The 26,146-nt window shown below is 38.2% G+C and overlaps 1 protein-coding gene across 2 annotated transcripts in view; it reads left to right on the forward strand.

Moving 5' to 3' along the window:
* ZNF385B (zinc finger protein 385B) overlaps positions 1-26,146 on the forward strand; it is a 423,520-nt gene that overhangs the window by 81,132 nt on the left and 316,242 nt on the right. For both annotated transcript variants that reach the window (XM_050750566.1, XM_050750567.1), the window contains exons 2-3: positions 11,028-11,179; positions 11,900-12,199. In XM_050750566.1, the coding sequence (XP_050606523.1) occupies positions 11,902-12,199 (298 nt within the window). In that variant the 5' untranslated portion in view covers positions 11,028-11,179; positions 11,900-11,901. The remainder of the gene's footprint in view (positions 1-11,027; positions 11,180-11,899; positions 12,200-26,146) is intronic.

The raw sequence follows: 26,146 nt of genomic DNA on the forward strand, positions 1-26,146 counted from the left end.
TTTCTACTTTGTGTATATAGAGGTGTTCATAGAAGTTTGTGTTGGTTGTTTTTCTTTGAAGAAACAATTTTAATTTTAGTGTGCCCAATTTTTTCTCTTATAGTTAATACTTTCTATGTCTTTGCCTACTCCAGAGTCATGAAGATGTTCTCTTTTCCTTTAAAAACTTGATTATTTTTTCTTTAACATTTAGATTTGCAATCCTTCTGGAATTGACATACAGTGAAGGTGAGGATCAAGATAATTTTTCCAATATGTATATTCAAGCAACTTACTCCATTCATTGAAATTACTATCTTTTTACCACTTTGTCATAAGTTACCTTTGTCAGTATTGTCATAAATCAGATTAATATATATATGCAGGGGTGTGTGTGTGTCTGGACTCTTACTTCTGTTACATTGGTCAGTTTATTTTCCCTTGGGCCAAAACCAGACTGTCTTAATTAATAGAACCTCATAATATGCTGTGACTTAGTGTAAGTCCTGCTTCTTCATTGTTTTTCAGAATTGCCCTGGCCATTCTTGGTTCGTTTACCTTTTATATACATTTCAGAATCATGTTGTCAGTTTGCAAAAAGTAAACCTGCCGGGATTTTGGGTAATATTGCATTGAATCTACAGATTAATTGGGGAGAATAAATAAACTAGTTTTGTAATACGAAAATGCAAAGTAATTTAAAGCATGGAGTGACCACATGCTCCATTTTACCTGGGGCAGTCCCAGTTTAATCTGTTGACTGGACATTTTGTTCAATTTAGCATTTTCCCTGGGCAAAAGTGCTCTTATTTGTCTGATTATTCATTTGACTAGCCTATGTAAGTTTGATTATTTTTATTACAAATACAGTATCAATTTATTGCCTAAGAAAACAGTTGCCTTTGGCAATAAGTTATCCTAAATTAGTATTTCTCAAATATTTCTAAATGTCACTTTTGGGAAAATTATCCTTACATATACTTGATTTTCCAAATACGTATTGTCAACAAACCTTTCAGGAAGAGTTAGGAAGAATACCCTATTGTGATGTTTGGAATAAAAAGTTTTCTTAACTGGGAGAGAAGGGAATTAGTAGGGAAGTAGCCTACAGTCAGGGATGAGGTTCAAACAAGGTCATGGCACATTTGATTCAGTTCCAGGTATGTGCTGGAAACCAAGTGACAGTTACTCCAAGAAGACAGAATGGAAGTGTGGAAAACAGAAAACACAAGGAAGCAGAGAGGCAGTGTGATGTTTATTCAAAGAAATTCTTCAAATTAGAGAATGAGAGCTGGGCTTAACTCCTGAGAATTTTGTATGGGACTCTAGCTTCCCAGCCATGGTGTGGGTCAGGAAGCCCCATCTTGCCAGCCCTGTAGGACACCTGTGCCTTAGAGATGAGAGGGAAGCATCCATGATTTGAGAAGAAGGTTCTGGAACGAACAGCCTGGACTTTTGTGTCTTTTCTAGGGGCAAAGGAGACCCTGGAAATACTGTTGTTCATTCTCTAACATGAAGCAATAAAATGCTCTTTCCACATCTTGTTGGTGGCAGGGTAAAGTCTGTTGTTGGCTGCCCAGTAGGGTCTCAGACTAGAGAAGAACCTACTCTCAAATAGCGGCAATCTAGCACAGTGGTTCTCAACATTGGCTGCCCATTAGAATCCCCTGTGAAGAGTAATGCTACTAGGCCCAGCTGCCACACCCACTTACCCTCTCTTCCAACCCCAGCAGCAACCAATTAAATCAGAATCTGTAGCGATGGGAGTCTGGCATCAATATTTTTAAAAACTGTCCTAGGTACTTAAAAATTATGTCTTTAATGAATAAAAAATATATAAACATCATGTTTTAATATATGGGTGCATTGTGGAATGGCTAAGTTAAGGTAAATAACATATCCATTACCTCGCATATTTATCATTTTTTTGTGCCCAGGTACTTTCAAGACCCAGTCAGGGGTTAGAACCATGGAGTCATACTTGACACTAGTCTCTCCCTCTGCCGCCAGGCCCACCTAATCCAAGACATGTGGATGGGATGTTTCTTCTCCAAGTGTTTGGAATTAATCCACTTCTTCCACTGCTGTCACCATCACCCTCCAGGTCCGGGTGCCATTTTCTCTGGCCTGGAAAATTGAAATAGTCCTGAACTTGTCCGCATCCACATGACACCTTCTCTATTCTGCACCCTATTTTTGAATCCAGTTGTGGTTTTTTCACAGCTCAAATCTGATCATATCAGGCCCCCAGTTTAAGGCACTTCTGCACTTTCCCTAGACTGACAGCTCACATTGGCCTGCAAAGGCCTGCATGAACGGCCAGGCCCTGCTCTGCTCTGCTCTGCAGCTTTATTTCACATCTCATTCTGCCCTGCTCTCTCCACTCTAGGTGGACTAGGCTGCTTCTAGTTTGTCACACCTGCCATCTTTCATCTCGCTTGTGGACCTTTGTACATAGGATCTCCTTTGCCTGCAGTGTTTTTCCCTCTACTGCTCTTCATTCTTTAGCTCTTAGTTTCACCATCGTCTGACTGCCCTGACCAAGGCAACCCCTGTTACAGCACTATGATTTTTAGAATACTGGTTACAGTTGCATTTGATCCATACAAGAGGAAAACAGATCATCAACTTCTTGTTAATGAAATTGTAGTTGAATATAATCAATTTAAGAGCTCAGTCCTAATACGTTTATGTATTTCAACTCTCAACAAGTCTGTTATTTAACCAGAACTCTGTGAAAACCATATGCACATTTAAAAGGCTAGAAATAAACATGAATGATTATTGTGTATCAATTATAAATGAAAAAGACCAGAAGTAAACATATAATGTTTTTGGTTCACTTTTTTGTTGTTGTTGTTATGCACATGTAACAAACTGTGGTTCACTTAGGTAGGAATATGGAAGATTTTTCTCCAATCTTTTTTCTGTTCTTTGTATTCTCCAGAATTTCTAGAATGATATAAATTACTTTTATAATAAATAAAAATGCAATAATTTCAAAAATGTGTTTAGATGGACCATATAGAAATTATGACTGGAAATAAAACTAGACTATGTAATGTGTTCTCTTTGATTGACTCTACCTATACTTTCCCACAAAGCAAAATCCAGAGAATACCATTCCTGTTTGTAAACTTGTAAAGATGACCTGAGAATTCAGTGAACTGAAAATATTACTTCCTTGATGGATGGGTCTGTCTTGTAGGAATCCATCCGTTCAATTGCTTGTGTTCCTTTCCACCCATAGAATGTTCCATAGCAGGTAGAAGAGCTCAGTCCCACCTCCAGGAAGACTCAGCTATTGACTTGCTGGAGTGCTTCCAGGACCCTCTTAGGAAAGTGTATATGAGTGCACTCCAGCCCTGGAAATCGTAGCAGGAGGAACAGAGCTGCAAGATCTGCCCTTGCCCAGGTTTTTATGTTGGTTATATTTTGCAGTTTGCTGTCTTGTGCTCTGCTGCTGTTTCATGCTGCACAGCAGTGCCCTGCAGGGTGGAGGGAGAATGGAATCTAGACTTCCTCATATAAAGAAGACTATGGAGCCCAGTCAATAAAGATTATTTGTTCTCATAGCTGGGGGTACACTGCATACACATTTTGGTTGAATACCAAAAGCTAACTGTTAAAATCAGTATTTGACTAAGAATAAAGCCCAATTATATGATTAAAAATAACTCTTGACACTTAGGGAGGATGAGGCAGGCGGATCACTTGAGCTCAGGTGTTTGAGACCAGCCCGGACAACATAGTGAAACCCTGTATCCACTAAAAAAACAAAAATTAGCCGGGAATGGTGGCACATACCTGCAATTCCAGCTACTTGCGAGGCTGAAGTGGGAGAATTACTTGAACCCAGGAGGCAGAGGTTGCAGCATGCCTAGATCGTGCCACTGCCTGCCAGCCTGGGCAACAGAGCAAGCATGCATCCCCGCTGCCCCCTCCAAAAAAGAAAAAAAAAACCTCTTGATATGAGGAAGTAAAAATTGTGTTATGAGTTAAGTATTACTTAATTATCTTTTTGAGGTAATAATTTATTTAGAGGTAGCAAAGCTGATCTTTTGCTTTTAATTCATCTTTAAAAGATGAGAATAATTCTCAAATAGATTCTGTTTTCTCCTAGAAAAGTTCATGCCTTCATGAAATTAAAAAAATAGTGCTTAAGTATTTATTTAATATCATTACAAAGATTAGAGTTATAGTATAATATAATTTCCATCCTAATAGTATTTGTTAATAGATATGTGTATTTCAAAGTATGTATATGTTTTGTCCATAGTTACTTAGCTAGTGCTACATTTAGCTGTCAATTTATTTTTCTATTTAACTAATTAAGAAATTTTGTAATTGTTTTTTCATGAAATTAAGAGCTTTCATGTTAATTATTGTGACATTTTATGCTTGTAAGAAGAAATACTTTTCCTTCTACCGATAGAGTCTCAATGTCATAAGCATAAAATAATACTTTCAATTTAGTTTTATCTGAAATATACATATACAATTGATATTCTTGCATTAAAAATAAAATCCATTCCTTGTTCTCATTATTGTCATCATTATGCTATTTGTATGTGACCATAACTTGAGATACTTTGATGAACAAGTATGCTAGAAAAGATACTGATTTACATAGGTATTGAACAGTTGGATCTTCTGAAGGCCAGGAACAAATTAACTATCAGCTTTTGGCTGAAGCTGAACTATAGCTGAATTAATCATAACACTTATTTTATTTTGTCAAAGATTTGTGGAGAACCTTGTAAGTGCTAGACATCTGATTGGCTTTGGATCTACAATAATAAGTGAGAATAAAGTAGCCTTATCTTCTTTACATTTAGGTAACATAAATGTCCCAGCCTGTTTGCCCATCATATTACCTAATTCAAAAAATAGTTCAAATATCTCCCCTACTAGCTGCAAGAATTCCAATGTTTTATCAGTTTCCCATCCTGAACATTTTTTGAGCCCCTGAGATATCCCAAGCCAGTTGTTGTTCAACATCTTAACCAGCTGTGTGGTTTTGGACCACTAACTTCCTTGTCATTGGTCACCAGCATCCCTCGGCCCATTGTTCCTCCTCTTCCATATATGGCTTTCACCCCAGATGCCATCCCAGACTCTTGCACAATTCCTCACAGTAATAGGAAGATCAATTGTGATGTTTGCATGACTTCACTGATGGTTTGAAGATTTTTTAAAAAGGTGTGGGATGTTATACAAGAGGATACTTCAACAATTGTAAATAGATATGGGGGTTCCCTGCATGGACCAAAACCCTCCTCAGGTGTTTTGTATTGTGCAAAATCTTCTCTGTCCGATCTCAGGCCTGTCACCCCGTTTCAAGGGTCAGCTTGCCCTTCCACAGCAGGAATGCCTGGAACAAGATTCATATGTCTGGATCCTAGGCCTCCTGTTCCCTCAGGCCCAGAGACAGTCACAGTCTCATACCTCTCAGTGTCCGTTTCCTGCCCCCTGTCAATCTTCTGGCAAGACTGACAGGGAAAACATCTCTTCCTTCTCGCACCCTTCCACAAACGTGTGGTCTTTCTCTTTAGTTCTTAGGATAATTCAGAACAACATCAGTACTTTCGCCAAAGTTGGGTTTATTCAATCAGGAATGACCCCAAATATGGGGCCCATGCAGTATAGTCCAGTTCAAGCTTCAGCAATTCCAGGCTGTTCTTTTGGAGGTAAGATGTGTTCATGTTCTTGCAGCTTTCAGTCCCCACTGATCTCCTGTAGTTAACTACTTGAACACATTCATCTCCCAGCATCTAACAAAAACTTTCAGGGACAATACAATTTAAATCCACTTGCAGGGAAGAAATATTTTATGAAAGAAAAGATAATTTGCAGAGATGCAGCTGTGTCACAGTGAAGACAACCTTTTATATGATTGTGGAAAGCAGATTAAGTTCCTTGGAGCTATATTATCTCCAGAGCCTCCATTGCAGAATAGCGTCTATGCTTTACCTTTACATAATATGAAGATCCTCTAAGATGCTTTTTCCAAAATAAAGAAGTAGTGCACCTCCAAAGCTGAGTTCAAAATTTTTCCACAACGGAAACAAACTGCTAGGAACATTTAAATGTCAGTTTTTCTGACTCATCCATTGATGTCAAATAATCCCAATCTCTTGGGATTCACACTAGACCAGAGCACCCCAATTAAAATCTATTTCACTAGTACTCAACAAAGTGCCAGTAAGTACTTGGGGAAAAAATGAGACCAAAAAACTGTCTAGTGAAATCAATTACTAAGCAATAATTTCATTCAAATGTAAAAAGTTCAAAGTATTTTGGGGACTGTTATGCAGAGAGTTCTCCATAGTCACTCTCCTAAACAACAAGTAGCAGAAGGATAGCCTCTTCTAGTGTATCACAAGCTTTTTATTTTTTAAGGTTCTTAATTTTATACATTTCTTTAACCATAGGGCCAAGTATAGCGTATTGTCTATAATCAGTGTTTAATAAATGATTAGTTGAATTGGATCAAATACAGCCTCTCATATCTGAATCCTATTATGAAATATACCAAAACATTCAGTGAAATGAACATTCTCTAGTTTTCTCTGAACATTCTCTTAGTTTTCTCCGAAACTGTATTTTGGGGAAAGAAATTGTTTGTAGTCTGGTACTCAGAACTCAACTTTTTGCCTCCCTATGCGTAGAAGTTCAGGAGGCAGTACCGGCATTTCAACATAGTTAAATGGGTAAAAAGCAATGCCAGAGCCCTATATCTTCTCCATCTACGTGTTTTAACTTTCACAAAGTATTCCCCAAACTTTCCCACAATACCCCGTGTTCCATTGCCTGAGAAAGTTGGTTGCAGGAAAGAGCTAATGTCACATGGATGCTGACGCAGTATACCCATGTTTTGTCAGAATTTGAACTTTAAGCCTTATTTTTAATTACAGGATGAAAGACTGTCCTAAACAGTTGAGATTTTAGTTTGCAGATGAGTGATGATGCTTTTTCCTTGGGGAGCACACCGTTATTACCATTCCTAATCTTAGAATGCAAACAGCTGTGTGCCTAGCCCACATACAAGCTAAAATAATTAGAAAACATTGACCTTGGCTGGGTGCAGTGGCTCATGCCTGTAATCCCAGCACTTTGGGAAGCCAAAGCAGGTGGATCACAAGGTCAGGAGATCGAGACCATCCTGGCCAACATTGTGGAACCCTGTCTTTACTAAAAATACAAAAATTAGCTGGATGTGGTGGTGTGTGCCTGTAGTCCCAGCTGCTCAGGAGGCTGAGGCAGGAGAATCGCTTGAACCCAGGAGGTGGAGGTTGCAGTGAGCCAAGGTGGCACCACTGCATTCCAGCCTGGGTGACACAGTGAGACTCTGTCTCAAAACAAAAAAAAAAAAGAAAGAAAACACTGACCTTCATTATTGTGTTCACCACCAATGCTACATACGCATACACCCCACGCCCATACCACACACATACTACACACACTACATATACCACACACTCCCCCCACTACACCCATATACCTCCTATACTCCCCATACATCCCCCACACATACCACACATACTTCATACGCCATGCACACCACACTTATACACATCACACTCACATAATACCATACACAGACCACACACATATCACACACACTCCACACCTGTACACCCCAGCACATACCACACACACCCTACACACTACACATCACATATACCACAGACCACAAACACATAAAACACATATACACACACATCACACTGACCTCCCACCCCGCTCACCTCACACCCTCCCACACAAATACAGCGCGTTCATTTATTCAGCCAACATTGATTAAGTGCCTATTTTATACAAAACACAATCTTAGATGCTGAGGATACAAAGATGAATAAAACATAGTTTTTATACTCAAGGAGCTTAAAATCTAGCAAGGGAAGAAAATGTATACCTTTCCAAAGAATTTATTGTTCTTTGTTGTAACTTTCTTGTTTTCTCCTCTGTATTTCTCATTGGATTGTTTGGTCCTCTCAGACATCTCCTTGACCACGTTCACTGTTTTCTCCCTGGCGTCCTGCCCTCTGCCTACCTAGTCTGTAACAATATACTGAAATGAGCGAGTGAATAAGTAAAACCATATACATGTCATAAAACTATATAAATAATTAAACCAATAATATAAGAATTGTGTGTTGTGCTAACTTTGTGAACACGATGCCTCAGGAATGCAGAGGTGGGAAGAGACCCTGGCGAGGGAGCATCACGAGGACATCAGGGAAAGTGGGGAGTAAGGAAACGGCCATCTTGGATTTGGCAATTAGAAGTGTTTATAGTGACTTTGCAAAGACAAGCACTACCTGTGGAAAGGAGTTGCAAGCCAAGTTGTTAGGGGTTAAGGAATTAATGGGAAGTGGATAAAACTGATTGACTTGAGTTGGAGAATGAGCCTTTTCACACTTACATAGAAGGGGAGGCAGTCTCTTAACTTGTTCTCCCTCTGATGAGGCCACTCTGAGTCAAAGATTGTTTTACTGTACATGTGCAACAGAGATGTCTTTACCCCCAGATCAGTGTCATATATTTTTTTCAAATAATTATAGAAAACAATTGGATAACAATGCAGGTCAGGAAAAATCCTAGGGAAAGTTGTAACATTGGAAAATTTCCTGATGGATTGCCTCCTAGTGATTTAAAATCACTCCTTTGGATATTCCCTGACTGTCCAGTTTGAATTCATCAGCTCTTTTTCTCCAAAAGCAGCAACTCAAGAACCAACCTTTTCTCATTCTTTTGCCTGCACTAAAATATCTTATTCTCTTACAAATGTTAAGTTGTTGGTCATCTAATCTGGTGAAATAATACAAAAAAAGCATAGAATTTTTGGTTCAGTTTTCCTGACTTTTCTTACAGTCATTCCTGGCAGTCCAAAGCACAGTGCTGCCCACTGCTCTGTTTAAAATCAGACACCCCCGAAGGTCCTTCTCTCCCACTCAAGTGAAACATGTAATTAAGATAGTCTGATGAAAAACTTTAAAATAGAAAGTGAGATTTTTCTCTCTTCTTCCATTTAAACTCACTGTTACTTTCCCCTTAGCGAGAAAGCTGACATTATAAATGTTATCACATTCACACATATTATAAGCCTAGAAATTATATCATCTCAGGCCAAAAGTGGATGCAGAGACTCTGATAGCTTGCCTCTCTGCCACCTCTAGGTCTTTTCCCCAAGACCTCTGCAGCTAAATATACTTTGGTTGCAAGTGGCTATTAACAGAAGCTGACCTTATTTTTCCCCTGAGAGAGAAGGAAGTGTGAAGGCAGAACTAGGACTAATAAATTGGGATTTGGTGAACAGAATGCATACCCCACCCCCAGGCATTGGATCTTTTCTAGAGTGGCCCATGAATGCGATGTTGGAGGTTTGGGAAATCACTTGTGAGAGTAACTCTTGGAGAGTTGAAATACAGTTGAAAGGTTATGAAAGATGCTGGTACTCTGAAAGGTTACAGAATTCTAGAAGAGCCATTTATTTTATATGAAAGATTTCTTTCTTCCTACTTAAAATATGTATATTTAAATAAATCAAAAGTAGAATACTTTCCAGGATAAATGACAATCATAAAAGCACAGGTAACATGGCTTTATTTTTTATAAGATAATGCAAACAAAAGAGTCGTAGGAACATTATGATGTATGTCTCGCGTCTGTGAAATACCATGTATTAGTTTGCAATATGGACAAGCCTGGGCACCTCCAAGGTTAAATTGTCAGATGAAAGTGTCAACAGTTCTCCGCTGAGTCAAGGATCTTGCTTGCTTGGGTTGAAATATAAACTTAGGTTTCAATGATCGAGTACGATGGTGCCTGGCCTCGTTCTGCAAGGTTAAACGTTACTGGCTTTTCTTATGTTTCACAGTGGATTAGTTTTCTAGACAGGGCAAAATGTTAGTAATGAGCTCATTTTAAAAATCACTTACTTATTTCAACTAATTCTTATTATGTGTTTTAATATTTTAAGAGAAGATATAGATATTTGAACATAACTAATACAGCACTGATATTTTCTTAAGTTGTATGAGAAAAGTGACTTTGTGATAACATAATATCTTAGGTTTAAGGAATAAAAGAAAAATATTTATGTGCAGTTCAAACCCCATTTCAATTATAGCTGAATTATTTTCTGTAGCTTAGCTACAGGAACTGCTTAAACCTGATTTCTGCATAGTTTGAGCAGACTTTAAGGCCGGAGCTAAAAGGAATAGATTGACTTGGAAAATTTTGTGTAAGAGAGTTCCTTAAAATGGCATTATCAGGTTAAAGAATTAAAAGGGACAAGTAGATTTTGCATATCGAAATTAAGTGTTCGAACAACCTTCACAATTGGATGTATGGGTATGTACAAGGAGATTTTTTGGCATACTGTACATTAGAATCAATATCTGGTTTTATGGTTATGCCTTTTCTGAATTTTAAACATCCTGCTTGTGAACACTCCAAATATGGACTTGTCTCTAGTAGCTCATTCCTTTTCTTAGAGCTCTGAGAAAACTTGGATCAAAAGGACTGTTGAAAGCCAATGCCTTGCTTTCTTTGTTCTATAAGCAGAAGTCCCTTACAAGCCACGATCCTTCCTTCATATAAACTCTTCATCTCTTATGGCACAGCACTGCCACCTCAGCCATTCTTCCTCACACGTACCCTTTTCCCTTAATTTTTGCCAAATTCCCCTCCCCTTTCTTTTTGGGAAGTGTCTTTTTATTTATTCAAATTGTAAACCAAAACATTGTCATAAACCCACCGATAATTTTGAAAATGCTGGTATTCCTGGTATTAACTAAAATGAAAAATTACATAAAATGTCACTGAAAAAAAAATGTCAAGACAATCTTCATCAACCAAGGGTCTCAAAGTTTTGAAAATCCTTTTTGAATCTTCCCTTAGTCTGTAATCTACCTCTGTACTTTTATCTAAACAAATGAAGAAAATAACAATACTTAAAAATATACAAAATTGTGTCTTATTCTATTTTATTCTTTTTCAATTACCAGTTTACTAAAATTTTATATTATTCTGTATTTCAGATGTTCTACATTTCAACTCCATCAAATACTAAATTGATGTTAATGGGCTAACCTGGAAACCGAAAAACAACTTGTTTCACTACAAGGATAAGAAAATATGTCCAAATTCCTGTCGGCTGACTTATCAAGGGACGTTTAGAACACAGCCCAATGTAAGTTGCAGACATACGGTGTTTTGTTCTTTGTTACCTCCCCTGCAGTTAAGGCATGTATCTGTTTGTATATGCCCAGGTGTATGCTGATTGTGTATACTTTTGTGTCTGCACATGAACATTTTCACAATCCCAGATTCATACCATCATTTATTCCTTCCTTCAATAAAATTTGAATGCCTATTATGTAAAAGGTGCAGTTGTAGGCCTAAGGGATATCCAGAGATGAAGTGACTGTCCTCATAGAGCTTATACTCTAATGGGGAGACAGACATAAGCCAAGTAAGTGCACAATTACCTAAGAAATGCATACTCTGATAGGTGTCACATAGCACGATGTGAGCATATAACCAGATCTTGCCTTGTGTCCAGGGTCAGAAAGGGTTTCATGTAGAAGGTAATTTGCCAGCGGAGATCTCATGGATGGGAAGTTAAAAGAGTAAAGAGGGTGGGAGGTGATGGGAAGACGAGCAAGGATGGGGTAAAAGGGCTCCAGGCGAAAGGAACTTCTGTTCCAAAACCACCAGGCACAAGGAACTCACGCTGAAAGACCATACTCGCTTACTTAGGTACTTCTGATGATTATTTTTCTAGTAGTAACCACTGGGTAGCTGGGCAACTTTTAACTTAAACAAACCATTAAAGATGAATTGTAATCATACTAGAAAATAAGAAGGGTTATATAATTTCAGAAGCACTTGTACTTGTTTTGATTTTTAGGCATGAGGTACTCCTTAAGCCCTGACAACCATCTTGAAGATGGAATCATGAATATGGCAAATTTTCTACGGGGCTTTGAAGAAAAGGGGATAAAGAACGACAGGCCTGAGGACCAGTTGAGCAAAGAGAAAAAGAAAATTCTTTTCTCCTTCTGTGAGGTGTGCAACATCCAGCTGAACTCTGCAGCCCAGGCTCAGGTGCATTCCAACGGCAAATCCCACCGCAAACGAGTGAAGCAGCTGAGTGATGGGCAGCCCCCACCGCCCGCCCAGGCCAGCCCCAGCAGCAACAGCAGCACAGGTAGGAGGCAGGGTCCCGGGTTCCATGTGCCGTGGGGAGAGATGGTCCTGGTCTGGAAAATGAAGGATTTAGAACAAGACTTAATTTTTACCTTAAAACTGGGCCACCATGATAACATGTACTCTTTCTCCTACAGGTAAAATCCATGAGCTGTTTGTCACGTCTTGAAATATTTGTTACACCCACTGACATACACTGGCACACACACATGTACACACACGCGTGCAATTTGTATATGGGGCCAGAGACTTCCTGTATCCCCACAATGTGTGAACACTTCTGAATGTATTTTGAAATGTGTTTAAAATGCATCAGTGATGTCATTTTTCCCCTCTCTTAAAATTAGCTTTCTTGGGTTTCCTTTATCTTCTTTCTATTGGGTGGCATACCATTTGATAGTGTATAAAAAGCTACGGCTTTATTTATAACATCCTATGATGCAGGAGAAGAGCATTAATTTTGCATGTTAAACTTGTCATATTCTTTTAGAGAGTTGCCAGCAGTGTGCTGGGTGTTCTAACAATAGGAACAGGCATTGCCAAAACCAACAAGGCTTCCCTCTGAAATCCAGCACCATCATCTATCACTTTCACTTGCCTCTCACCCTTTCCTTGTGGGCTGGATAGAGGCAGAAGCTCAGGAATTTTTGCATTTCTGCCTCTGCCCTGAATTCTAAACAATCTTTCACATCCTTTATGTTGTTCTTGGGCAGCCCCTCCTCCTCTACATTGCTGGTCATTGGGTATCTTCACTGTGACAGAGTTAAAGAAAAATGTGAAATGTATCGTTATCTATGATAAAGATTTCTACAAAAGGCGGGCTTCCTCCCAAGGGTTGAGGTGGGAGGCCAAGATAAGCCTCCTCCCAAATGTGGGGGAAGAGCTCCAAATCCTGCTCTAGCAAGGGTTTGTTCTGTAATGAGGCCCCAGCTTGAAGTGAGATGATACAGAGAAAACATTTGTTGAAATTTCACTCAGTGCTGTTACATGGTTCTTGGTGTGCTGTAAATAAATAATTTTTGTATTTCAAGCCAAATCTAACTACTTTTTACTCTGTTGATGATTTAATGTCATTAAATTGTTTTCTTCAGTCAATATTTAACATGCTGTGAAAGAAAGTAAAGGGGCTTACAGGATATAAAATACACACTTATAATAGTAGAAAATTATTTTTCCATTTTCTATTTATTATGATAATTATAATTATTCCAAGGTGTATTGATTTACCTATAGTTATATATTAAAAATGTAGTTAGTGTTACAGCCAGGCACAGTGACTCACGCCTGTAATCTCAGCACTTTGAGAGGCCGAGGCAGGTGGATCGCTTGAGGCCAGGAGTTCAAGACCAGCCTGGGCAACATGGTGAAACCCCGTATCTACTAAAATTACAAAAATTAGCCAGGCATGGTGGCACACACCTGTAATCCCAGCTACTCAGGAGGCTGAGGCAGGAAAATTGTTTGAACCCAGGAGGTGGAGGTTGCATTGAGTGGAGATTGTGCCACTTCACTCCAACCTGGGCAACAGAGCAAGACTCCATCTCAAAAAAGTAAAAAAAAAAAAAAATATATATATATATATATATATAATGTATAATATTATATTATTCATCAATAATATATAATATATAACAAATCGAAGCCCACTTCACCCCTGTAGAGAAAAATATTATATATTATATTGTATATAATAATATATATTATTAATTAATAATATTGTACATTATATATATATATTTAGTGTTAGGTTCAAAACTGATACCTAAGTTAGAGCACAAATAGCCTGAGTAAAAGTTTGAATTGCATCTGTTAGAGTGTAAATATCTATGAATACCATAGTCATTAAAAATTATATTTCTGAAGAATATCTCGTGATAGGAGAAATTGTCCATGATATAATGCTAAGTGAAACAGCAGGAACTAAAGCAGAATATACCTAGTACTATCATGTGTGCATGTGTATACTATCTACTATTTAGAGTCTCCACTTAATGAGGTTCAAGCCTGACATCATTTCATTTTTTTTGGTCACTTTCCTCACTTTTGATCTCTCAAATTTGTGTTTCGCTGGGTAGCAGCTCTCTTAACACTCTCTCAACTCATAGCTTTTCACTTTTGTATATTCAGAAAGATTCCTTGATTTAGAAGATTCAACTCTATTTATAAAAACAACATTTTATTGCCAAATTAAGATTTGTCTAGATGGACTCTAGAACTTAGAGTGGAGGGCTGGGCACATGAGCTTCTACCCTACCCCTGCCTCAGCCTGCTCTTCAGCCTAGTGGTGGGAAAACAGAAGGATGAAAAGGCGGAGGTTTACCTTACCTTACAGCCTCTGCAAGGTGGCAATGCTGTTCTTAATTGCTGACTACTATTTTGGCTGTCTCTGTGGCTCATACATCCTCCTAACAGACCCTGTGGATGAAGGGATCCCCCAGGTGGTCCCTTAGGCATTGAGAGTCCCTTGTGAGATAGCTGCATCTTCCAGCTTGCTCATAGTTGTTAGCAAAAGCCTTCATTCCTTGACTGTATGTGCCTCTTTCTTCTGTACTATGGTAATCCTGACAAGATTGTGTCCTCTGTTCTCATGTGCATCAATGCTTGGGGATTGAGGTCAGAATCCATCTGAGAATGAACATTCCTCTTGAAAACCTGGAACTGCTGGGGCCTAGGCAAGTACAGGTGGAGTGGATTGTGGGGGGCTTTCTTTCCTGCTTAGGTAGCACAGGGGAGGCTGGCAAGCTCACTGACAAAGCAGGCACTCAAACAGGAAACAAAATGCCGGTCTTCCTTTTTTGCCCATCACTTGGCTTCAGAGAGTATTAAGTGTTGAATTGTGTTTCTCCACAAAATAAAAAAAAAGAGATATATTGGAATTCTAACCCCCAGTACCTCAGAATATGACCTTATTTAGAGCAAGGGTCTTTACAGAGGAATGAAATCATTAAGGTGGGCTGTAATCCTATGTGACTGATATCCTTACAAAAAAAAAAAAAAAAAAAAAAACAGAAATTTGGACACAGACAGATATGCACAGAGAGGGAAGATGATGTGAGAAGAGATACAGGGAGAAGACAGCCATCTACAAGCCAAGGAGAGAGTCCTGGAATAGATCCTTCCCTCACAGCCCTCAGAAGGAACCAACCCAAGTAACACATTGATTTTTTTTTACTTCTAGCCTCTAGAACTATAAGATGATAAATTTCTGTTGTGTAAGCCACTTAGTTTGTGGTACTTTGTTACAACAGTCCCAGAAAACAAACACAGGGAAGAAAATCGAAGCCCATTTCACCCCTGTAGAGAAAAATATGTGTTGTAGATATTCTTCCCAAGAACTGTTAATTTAAGAGGTGACTTCCCCTCTTCTGGGTTGGTTTTATCGTGTTGGAGTTGGCATGGATGGGAATTGGGTCCACAGGGTGATGGTTGAGACATGTTTCTAGTAATAAAAGGTGGCTGACCCCTAGCCACTGGAAGTCTTCTGCCAAATTTAGTATTCAGGGTATTTATAGAACTTTTAGATCTGAGCTTTAGAACAACAGGAAGATTCTTAGAGTGTACCTGAAACCAGTCTGCTGTGTGTGTGTATGTGTGTGTGTGTAATCAATGTACCAAAGTGAGCAAGGGACTTATGATAAGTAGCAGCAAAATCCTTTTCTCAGCACTGTCTCCCTAGCCAAACGTTTTATGAATACTCTGGGCTGTGGAAGAGAGACTCAAAGGGGAAGCAAAAAGAGCTGAGGTAACTTAGTTTGCATATTAAAGATCCCTAATGCTTTCCCCATCCAGTTCCAAGGGGTAAGTGGAAATAACAGAAACCACAGATGGGTCTTGGCTTCCAGAAAAAGTAGTTGTGAGTTTCTGTCTCACAGAACGGTCCACAAAGACAGTAAGACCCCGGTGTTCCTGGCCCCTAGCAAGGGTGGGCAGGTGGAGCTGAGGCAGTCTTATGATTTCCTGTGGGCTTAGGGAGTACCGAAGCTGCTGGTAGAACCTGAGAACCACAGGGACATGGTCTTTTCTGTTGGACTGGGACAGTGGCAGGATAGTGTTTTACATGTAACACAGCACAGAAATACCTCACAGTTCCTGCATGAACTAATGACTAAATATCAGACAGAAATAAACATGCCTCAGCAGATGTCCATGTGCAGAAGTGACAGCCGGGCCATAAACACTCCTACCTGAGCCCTGGAACCATGTAAGCCTGTAAGTACCCTCCTCAACCCACCCCAAATCTAGATGCAGCTCTGGGGAAAGTCACTTCATACTGCCTGAAATTAAATATCATCACATGAGATGGGGTTTGTACTAGGCAGCATAATCTATCATTAACAGGTGTATCCTTAAATATTGGCTAAAAGAAATTTTTCAACTAGAAAGGAAATGATAAAAGAATGAATCTTGGAGCTTTGAGAAGGAAAGAAGAAAGAACAATGGAAAGAACAGAAATATGGTACATAATAAACTACCTGTAGTAGGGTTCTCCAGAGAAGCAGAACCTGTAGGAGAAAGGAATTAGCTCACACAATTATGGAGGCCTCTAATTTTCAAGATCTGTAGGATATCTGGAGACTCAGGACAGCCAATGGTGTCATTCTAGCCTAAGTTCAAAAAACATGAGATTCAGAAGATTTGATGGTGTAGTTCTAGCCTGAGGGCTGGCTGACTCAAGACCCAAGAGGAGCTAATGTTTCAATTTGAGTCTGAAGGCAGGGAAAAAAAAATAATGTCACAGGTGGAAGGCAGTCAGGCAGGAAGAAATACCCAGAATAATGTGTAACCAAATATCTGAACATCCAGTGACCCAGTCAAGTTGACACGTAAAATTAATCGTTACATTATCATTTTCTTCATTAGCTTTGTAAATCATATTTGATGACTGAAACAAATTATAATCATCTGATGCTAAAAACTGTGATATTTGAAAGTAGGGATGTTAAATGCTGATACCAGTAAATTGTCTGCCATAAGTCACATACATATATCATTATAATATTAATGGCAACCACTATGAAAACTATAGAAAGAGATACAACCAAAATATAAATAAATAAAAATGGAGTCCTAAAAAGTGTTCAAGTAAGCCACAGGACAGAAAGAAGAAAGAAACAGAGGACCAAGAGCCAAAGGAAAAAACAGAAAGCAAATAATAAAATGTCAGACTTAAAGGCTAACATCAATAATTACTTTAAATGTAAATAGCCTCAATAAACCAATCCAAAGAAAAAGTGCATTAAAAAAAAATAACCCAACTATATGCTGCTTACAAGAAACTCACTTGAAAATCAATAAGAGGTACGCTGAAAGTAAAAGGATGGAAAATAATATATCATGCAAACAGTAATTTAAAAAATAAAGGCAGGGGTAGCTATATTAATGTCTGATGAAGTAGGGAGTAAAGAAATTTACTAGAGACAGAGCAAGACATTATGTACTGATAAAATGTTCAACTCACCAGGAAGACATAATGATCCTAAATGTTCATACACCAGACAGCAGAGCCTCAAAACACATGAAGCAATAACTGATAGAGCAGAAAAAAGAAATGAATAAATTTACAATTGCAGTTGGGGACCCACTCTCAGCAACTGATAGGGTTATTAAACAAAATAAGCAAGAATTTAGAAGGTCTGAACAATACAATCAGCTAACATGATCTAATTAATTTATATTGAACTCTACTTAATAACAGTAGAACACTTTTTTCCCCAAGTGCCTATACAACTATTCACAAAGGTAGACCATATATTGAACCATAACACAAACCTTAATGCATCTGAAGGAACTGTAATCATATACAATATTTTCTCTGACCATAATGAAATCAAGTAGAAATTAGTAGTAGAAAAATAACAGGAAAATTAAACAACGTATCTCTTAGGTAATCTATGAATCAAAGAAGAAGTCTCAAAGCAAAAACTAGATGAAAATGAAAGCACAACATAGTGTAAAGTATGTGGGATGAAGCTAAAGCAGTGCAGAGCTGGAAATTTATGGCCTTAAATGCTTATATTTGAAATGAAAAGAAGTTCTCAAGTAAGTTCCCAACCAAGAAGCCAGAAAAGAATAGAAAAACCAAACCACAAGCAAGTGGAAGGAAGTAATAAAGACCTACACCAACAATCTGTGAACTTGAAAATAGGAAAGCGACAGAGGAAAAGTCTGTAAAACAAAAAGCGTGTTCTTTAATAAAAGCAGTGAAATTTGTAAGCTTTTAGCAAGACTGATGAGGACAAGAAAGGAGATACCGATGAGATACATGATATTATGACAGAACTTGCAGCAATTAAAAATATAATAAGCAAATATTAAAAACTTGTATTCATAAATGTGACAAGTGAGAAGGATGAACCAGTCCTTCAGAAACCATAAATAACTAAAATTCAACTAAAATAAACATACACTATCTGGGCTGGGTGTGGTGGCTCATGCCTGTAATCCCAGCACTTTAGGAGGCCAAGGTGGGCAGATCACTTGAGGTCAGTTGTTTAGACCAGCCTGGACAACATGGTGAAACCCTGTCTCTACTAAAAATACAAAAATTAACCTGTTGTGGTGACATGTGCCTGTAATCCCAGCTATTCTGGAGATTGAGACAGGAGAATCACCTGAACCCCAGAGGCATAGGTTGTGGTGAGCTAAGATCATGCCATTGCATTCCAGCCTGGGAGACAGACCAAGACTCCATCTCAAAAATAAATAAACCTAAATATAAATTTAAAGGTAGAAAATCTGAATAGACCTATAGCCATCAAATAAGCTGAATTTATCATTACAAAGCACTTGAAAAACAAATTTCTGGATTCATATGGTTTCAGTGGAGAATTCTACCAAAGATTTTTTAAATTGACACCAATTTTATACAGTTGCTTTCAGAAAATAGAAGAAGAGGAAACACTTCCCAACGTAGTTTATGAGGCTAGTATTATCCTAATACCCGAATCAGACAACACATCATTTTTAAAAACCCTACAGAATAGTATATCATAAACTTAGAGTAAAAAATTCTCAACAGAATATAAGCAAATTGAATCCAGCAATGTATGAAAAGAATTGTATACCATAACTAAGTGGGATTTATTCCAGGTATGTAAAACTGGCTCACCATTTAAAAATTAATAATCTACCACGTGGGCACGGTGGCTCATGCCTGCAATCCTAGCACTTTGGGAGGCCGAAGTGGGCAGATCATCTGAGGTCAGCAGTTCGAGACCAGCCTGGCCAACATGGCAAAACCCCATCTCTACTAAAAATATTAAAAAATTAGCTGGGCATAGTAGTGTGTGCCTGTAATCCCAGCTACTTAGGAGGCTGAGGCAGGAGAATCACTTGAACCTGGGAGGTAGAGGTTGCGGTGAACTGAGATCACGCCACTGCACTCCAGCCTGGGCAACAGAGCAGGACTCCATGTATAAAAAAAAAAAAAAATAATCTACTATATCAACAAGTTAAAGAAGAGAACTCACATGATCACATCCATTAATGCAGTAAAAGCATTCGAGAAAACCCAACGCACATTTTCAGCAAGCTAGGAATAAAGGGAAACTACCTTGATTTAATAGAAGTGTCTAAACAAAGTCTACAGGTAGCAGCATACTTAATGTGAAAGACTGAATGTTTTTCTTCTAAGACCAAGGCCGGGGGAAGAATGTCCACTCTCAATTCTCTTATTCATCATGGTGCTGGAAGTTCTAGCCACTATATTAAGGCAAGAAAAACAAATAAAAATAAAAGCCTGTAATCCCAGTACTTTGAGAGACTGAGGAAAGAAGATCACTTGAGCCTAGGAGTTCAAGACCAACCTGGGAAACACAACCTGTCTCTAAAAAAAAAAGAGAAAGCCAGGCATGGTGGTGCACACCTGGTAGTCCCAGCTACTCAGGAGGCTGTGGTGGGAGGATTTCTTGGGCTCAAGAGGTCAAGGCTGCAGTGAGCTGCAATCACACCACTGTACTCCCAACTGGGTGATAGAGTGAGGCCCTGTCTCAAAAAAAAAAAAAAAAAAAACAAAAAACCACATATTATATTTATATACTAAAAATGAACATTTGGAAATCAAAATTTTAAAATGCAATACCATTTATAATCACTTCCCAATACAATGAAATACTTAGATATACACTTTAAAAAACGTGCAGGATCTATATACTGAAAATTACAAAATGCTGAGAAAAGAAATTGAAGACCTACATAAATGGAGAGACATACCATGTGTTTAGTAAATCAGGATTAGAAAACTCAACAAGATTAAGATGCCAGTTCTCCTTAAACTGATCTATAATTTTCATGCAATTTCTATCAAAATCTCAGCAATTTCTTTTTGTAGACATAGACAAGATTATGCTAACATTTATATGAAAAAGCACAGACCTTTTAGCTAGTTTAGCTGCTAGCTAAAACTTGACGAAGAAGAAAAAAGGAGGGATCTCGCTACCCAATATTGAGGCTTACTATATATTAAAGTAATCAAGACAGTAGTTTTATTGGAGAGAGAGAGAGAGAGAGAAAGAGAGAGAGAGAGAGATGAAAAAGACTAGAGAACCCAGGCATAGATCCACACACACATACTCAACTGATTTTTTGATAAAGGTACGAAAGCAAGTCAATGGAGGAAGAATACCTTTTCAAGTCCTGGAGTAATTGAACAGCTGTAGGCCACAAAACAAACAAACTTAGGCCTAAATCTGACATCATATAAAAAGATTAACTCAAAATGAATTATAGATTTAAATGTAAAAACATAAAAATTTAAAACTTCTGGTGGCTGCCCCAGAATTCCTGGACTTGTGGCTGCATCACTCTAGTCTCTGCTTCTGTTTTCACGACATCTTCTGCTCTGTATGTCTATGTCTTTTCTTCAGATCTCCTTTCTCCTTATCTCATAACGATGCTTGCTATTGGGTTTAGAGCTCACCTGCATAATCCTGGATTGTTTCCTCATCTCAAGATTCCTAACAATCACATCTGCAATGAGACTTTTTGCAAAAAAAGATAGCACTCACGGGTTCTAAGGATTTGACGTGGATATCTTTTGGGGGTGACTTGTTAAACTGTGGTACATCTGTGCTAAGGAATACTACTCAACAATAAAAAGGAGTGAACCCTTGATACACGCAACAACTTGGATGGATCTTCAGGGAATTATACTGAGTGGAAAAAGCCAGTCCCCAAAGGTTACATACTGTATGGATTCCATTTATACAACATTTTTGAAATAGCAAAATTGTAGAAGTAGAGGACAAATTAGTGGTTGGTAAGGGACAGGGGTGAGTTTCAAGAAGGAAGTAGATATAGGTACAAAACTGCAACATGAGAGACCCCTGGTGGGGGATACATGAATCTACACAGGTCACACACACACACACACACACACACACACACACACACACACACACACACAAAAAATACAAGTAATACCGGGGAAATCTGAATAAGATTTGTACATCAGATCAATGTCAATATCCTGATTACACTATTATTCTATAACTTTAAAAATTTTTTACTATGGGTAGAAGCTGGGCAAGGTGTTCAAGAAAACTCCATTATTTCTTACAATTGCATGTGGATCTCTGATTATCATGATAAAAATTTAAGTTAAAAATTTTAATAAAGATGACCACCTAAACCCCCCAGTTTTCTATTGGCATAATTAGAGATAATAGGAAACAGAACCTTGGAGATTTTTCTTATTTTAAATATTACGAAGTTCCTATTTTACAGAGATTAATAAAACAATATCTTAAGTATCAAGAGAAAATAAATATTTAAATAATTGAATTGCAATATGGTATGCTAAGAACAATGGCAGATCTACAAATAACGTAGATGTGGCACACAAAAAGGAATGATTAACTTTTTGGAGGTGAGGGAAGACTTCCCAGAGGAAGTGATCTTTGAGATGAGTATTCAAAGATGAGTTTCAAATTATTCAAGAAAAAACATTCCAGGTATAGGCAACGGCAACACAAATGCATGTAGGAACAAACTATAAATAGTTTCTTATTATTGGAGTGAAGTATGATTTGGGGGGAAAGAGGAAGATCCCTTTGCAAAGGTAGAAAGGAATCAGAACAGGAAAAACAGACTTCCGGTCCTGTGGGAACAGAGGTACAGGGAAAACAGCTGCAAAGACATAGATAAGAAAGTCACAGGTAGTTGCTGGAATTCAGAGCTAAGTTGTCCTGAGTTCTCGCTGTCACTCTGGTTTATGTTAACTAGGAGCCTCCGCATCAGTTCCAGACATTTCACTTAGGTATTGCTTCCCCAGGATACCACACAATTGCAGAGCTTATTTTTTCCATGACCCATCCACAGCTTCCCAAGTCCAGATAAAACTGACCATATTAGTTCTCTATGAAGGGTGGCTAGTGACTGACATCCTGCCCTCTGCTATCCATTCTCATTTAAGATTAAAATTTTAAGACGTAAAAAAAAAAAAGTTAGTCAAGCAAAGAGAATAGAGAAAAGTGATCCAAAGGGAATGAAGAGAATGCTCAAAATCTCAACCTGAGGAAAAACTTGGTGTGTCTAAAAACCTGAGATATGGCTGAAACTGAGTAAGGCAATTACTGATAGAAGAAAACACAAGAGAATTTTGGAAAGGTAGGCAGAAGCTTTCAGAAAAAATTTTAAAACAGTGTGTTATTTTAATTGTGATTCTGTGGGTCAGAAATGTGGGCTGGGCTCAGCTAGATGGTTCTTGTGCTGAACTCATGGGTGGACCCCTGTGGAGCTGCAGGCTGCTACAGAATAACTGGGTTAGATGTTTTTAGAGGGCTTTGTACATGTATCTAGCAGTTGCTGCTGGCTGTAGGCTGGATAATTCTCACCAGTAGACTCCTCCTCAAGGAGATTAGGCCAGGCTTTGTTACTCAGCAGTCACAGAGCAGTGTTGCAAGACAGCAAGAACAGCAGCTGCAACTTACTGCATTCTTTTGGTCAGAGCTAGTCACAAGGTGCTATGGTTTGAATGTTTGTGTTTCTCTAAAATTCATACATTAGAACTTAAACCCCAACGTGACAGTCTGAAGAGGTGGTGCCTTTGAGAGGTGATTAGGCCATGAGGGTGCCACCATTATGAATGGGACTAGTGCTCTTATGAAAGAGGCTTCAAGAGCTACCTGCTCCTTCTGCTTTTCCACCAAGTGAGGACACAGCGTTGGTTTCCTCTGGAGGATGCAGCAACAAGGCATCATCTTAGAAGGAGAGAGCAAGCACTTACCAGACACCAAATCTGCTGATACCTTGATCTTGGACTTCTCAGCCTTCAGAACTGTGATAAATAAATTTCTATTATTTAAAAAATCACGTCAGTCTGTGGTATTCTCTTACAGGAGCAGCAATGGCCTAAGACACAACGCCAGCTCAAATTCAAGGGGTGGAAAAATACGCTCTGCCTCTTGATTCAAGAAGTGGCATCTTTTATTTGGCCTTAGAAATTTTAAACTGAGCTTGAGTAGATTTTAAAGTCAGGATGCCTGGGATGGGGGAGAAGATAAGGGTGATAAAACCTGGGTATTTTGCAGCAGGAAGTGGAGTAGTAGTTTGGACGTGGGAATAGACAGTGGGATTGGAAAATGGGTTGTCAGTTGCAGTGTTATATATAATTTTATTTTATTTTTTTGGCTGCTATAGTCTGTGCTGTTCTTTGACACCCCCAGGATCCTCAGTTATTGTTTCTCCCCTCCCGCTTAAAGATTTGTTAATGTCATTCCTATTCTACATTCAAGAAACGGTTATTGGTATTAAATGGTTTCTGGGGTCAGGACACTAATGATAGATATTATAACTCTTAAAATATGTGTGTGGGGTTTTAAATATATAGGCCAGATTTATCACATTGTATCTCATGCATATTTAAAATGTTAAATTTATCCTCAAATGTGTTTTCCCAGACATGTTTGAAGAACTTTAAAAATTAAACTTGAAAACACGATACCAAGAATTACCACAAGATGGTGCCATGAGTATATTGAAAGTATGATAGTTTCTTCATTCCTTTGCCCACATCAACATTCTGATGCAACTTATTAGTGAGTAAGGAAAGCAAAGAAATACCACACCAAGGAGTGAGGATGTGTGGACATGCATGTGGGGGCAAGAGCATGCTCATTTGATAGACTTTCTGAGCACCTTGTATGCGTTAGGCAGAATGTATAGGGGAGACATGGCAGGGGTTGGGGAGGTTGGGTGTTTGGAAGGGGGAAGAGCAAGAGAGATCTTTCTTTAGTTTTCAGGAATAAAAATTACTACTTAAATATATTAATATTGCTCTATGTCTGGAAAAGTCTCCATTTTAAGAGATATTAGGAATGAACATAAATGTTAAATGATGCAACCTTAGGTTTGTATGACAGATTTAGAGATAAGGCTAGAATTCATCAGTACGATAATGATTTTACCTTTTCAGTAGAAACACATAGTTTTAAACGCTTGCTTTTACTTAATTTTTGATTAATCAATTTGCCATTTATCATTCAACCAAGAAATCTGACTCTGCAAAATATAATTACCATGGTGAATGTAACAAATCATTGAGTTTCTGTCAGTAAGTGCACTAGATAAGTAAATCATTTCAGTGTGAGGTAGGTGGGTTAAATTATTTACAATATACTTATTTCTTTAAACCTCTTAATTAGTAAGTTCAGAAAATTCCTTTCATAGAATAATTATTATACAATCCATGTATCGGATAGAGCCCATATGACTTATGGTTTTTAATGAAGGGACAGACTTAGAGGGGGAAAAGGCCTTGGTCAAAATATGTCAAATTGCACCTTTGAAAACAGGGCATCTGCTTTTCTTTGTGTATGTCCCAGGTCCTTATAAGAATACTCAGGAATTGTCTCTTACTTGTAGTACTTCAGACCCAGTGATGATACATATAGTAGAAGGAATACTGATACACTTTTCTGATTCGTTGTCTTACTCAGAATTGATCACTGTTTAGTTTCCAAGTATTTTACAAAATCCTGACTCTATTTTTCAAAGCAAGGATAAGAGTTGGTACCCTTTACCTGTTCTCCCCAGATAAATTTAATTGAGATTAATATTGTAGGGCTTATTGAGATTGAAGTTCCTTGGGAATGAGAGTAGAGAAATTTGGAAATAGGATCAAGTCTCAAGTTACAATTCTAACCACTTCCTGACGCACAAATGCTTTGAATTTGAGACGGAGCTCTAGCCATCTTCAATGGTGTCAGAAATCTAAAACTACACCTGACGTAGACTTGAAAAAGTCATTATAGAACGTCTCCATATTCTGTACTTGTGGTTAAAAACTGTCAGACAAGGGTGTGGATTATACAAGGGTGTGAATTAAGTACAGAACTCTAAGGGATTGACACATAAAAGAGTTTGAATGGAACTTTGATAAAATGGTTAAAAGGGGTGGTTGGCCCTTTTTTGGTGATGGACAGATTGTCTTTTTCTTAAAGAATGCTTTTGAATATAAACTTTTACATATTATATCTATTAAAAGATAAGAATTGCTTAACATCAAGTCTTGGTTTTTAGATTTTGAAAACCAAATACAGCTTTCAGTGTGGAAACTGAGTCTTAGACAATCACGGCAAGTGTTTACATGTCTGAGTGATTTAAATCATCAAAGGCGTATTTAAAACCTTGGTGTCTGCCTGGAATAGAAGTGTTACCCATTTTAAACTAATCTAGGGAGAAGGGTTTTCAGCAGTGAGCCAAGCCCAGTGGTAATTAGTGAGTTCAATTTCCACTGGGGGATGAATGTATTTTCACCTGGACTGACCAACTTTCTTCACAGAGACATTTGACTTTCACATCTTAACAGTGTCACAGCCAAGGAGGCTGTTGGACAGTGTTCTGGGTTAGACATCCCTGTGGAATGTTACAGCTGACCGTGAGGTTGGTGTATGTCCTTGGCACTAAACAGTTTTTCTCGAGCTGTGAAACACATTTGCTCTTCTGATTA

Source organism: Macaca thibetana, chromosome 12 (genome assembly GCF_024542745.1).
Source record: "Macaca thibetana thibetana isolate TM-01 chromosome 12, ASM2454274v1, whole genome shotgun sequence".
NCBI classification, from domain to species: Eukaryota; Metazoa; Chordata; class Mammalia; order Primates; family Cercopithecidae; genus Macaca; species Macaca thibetana.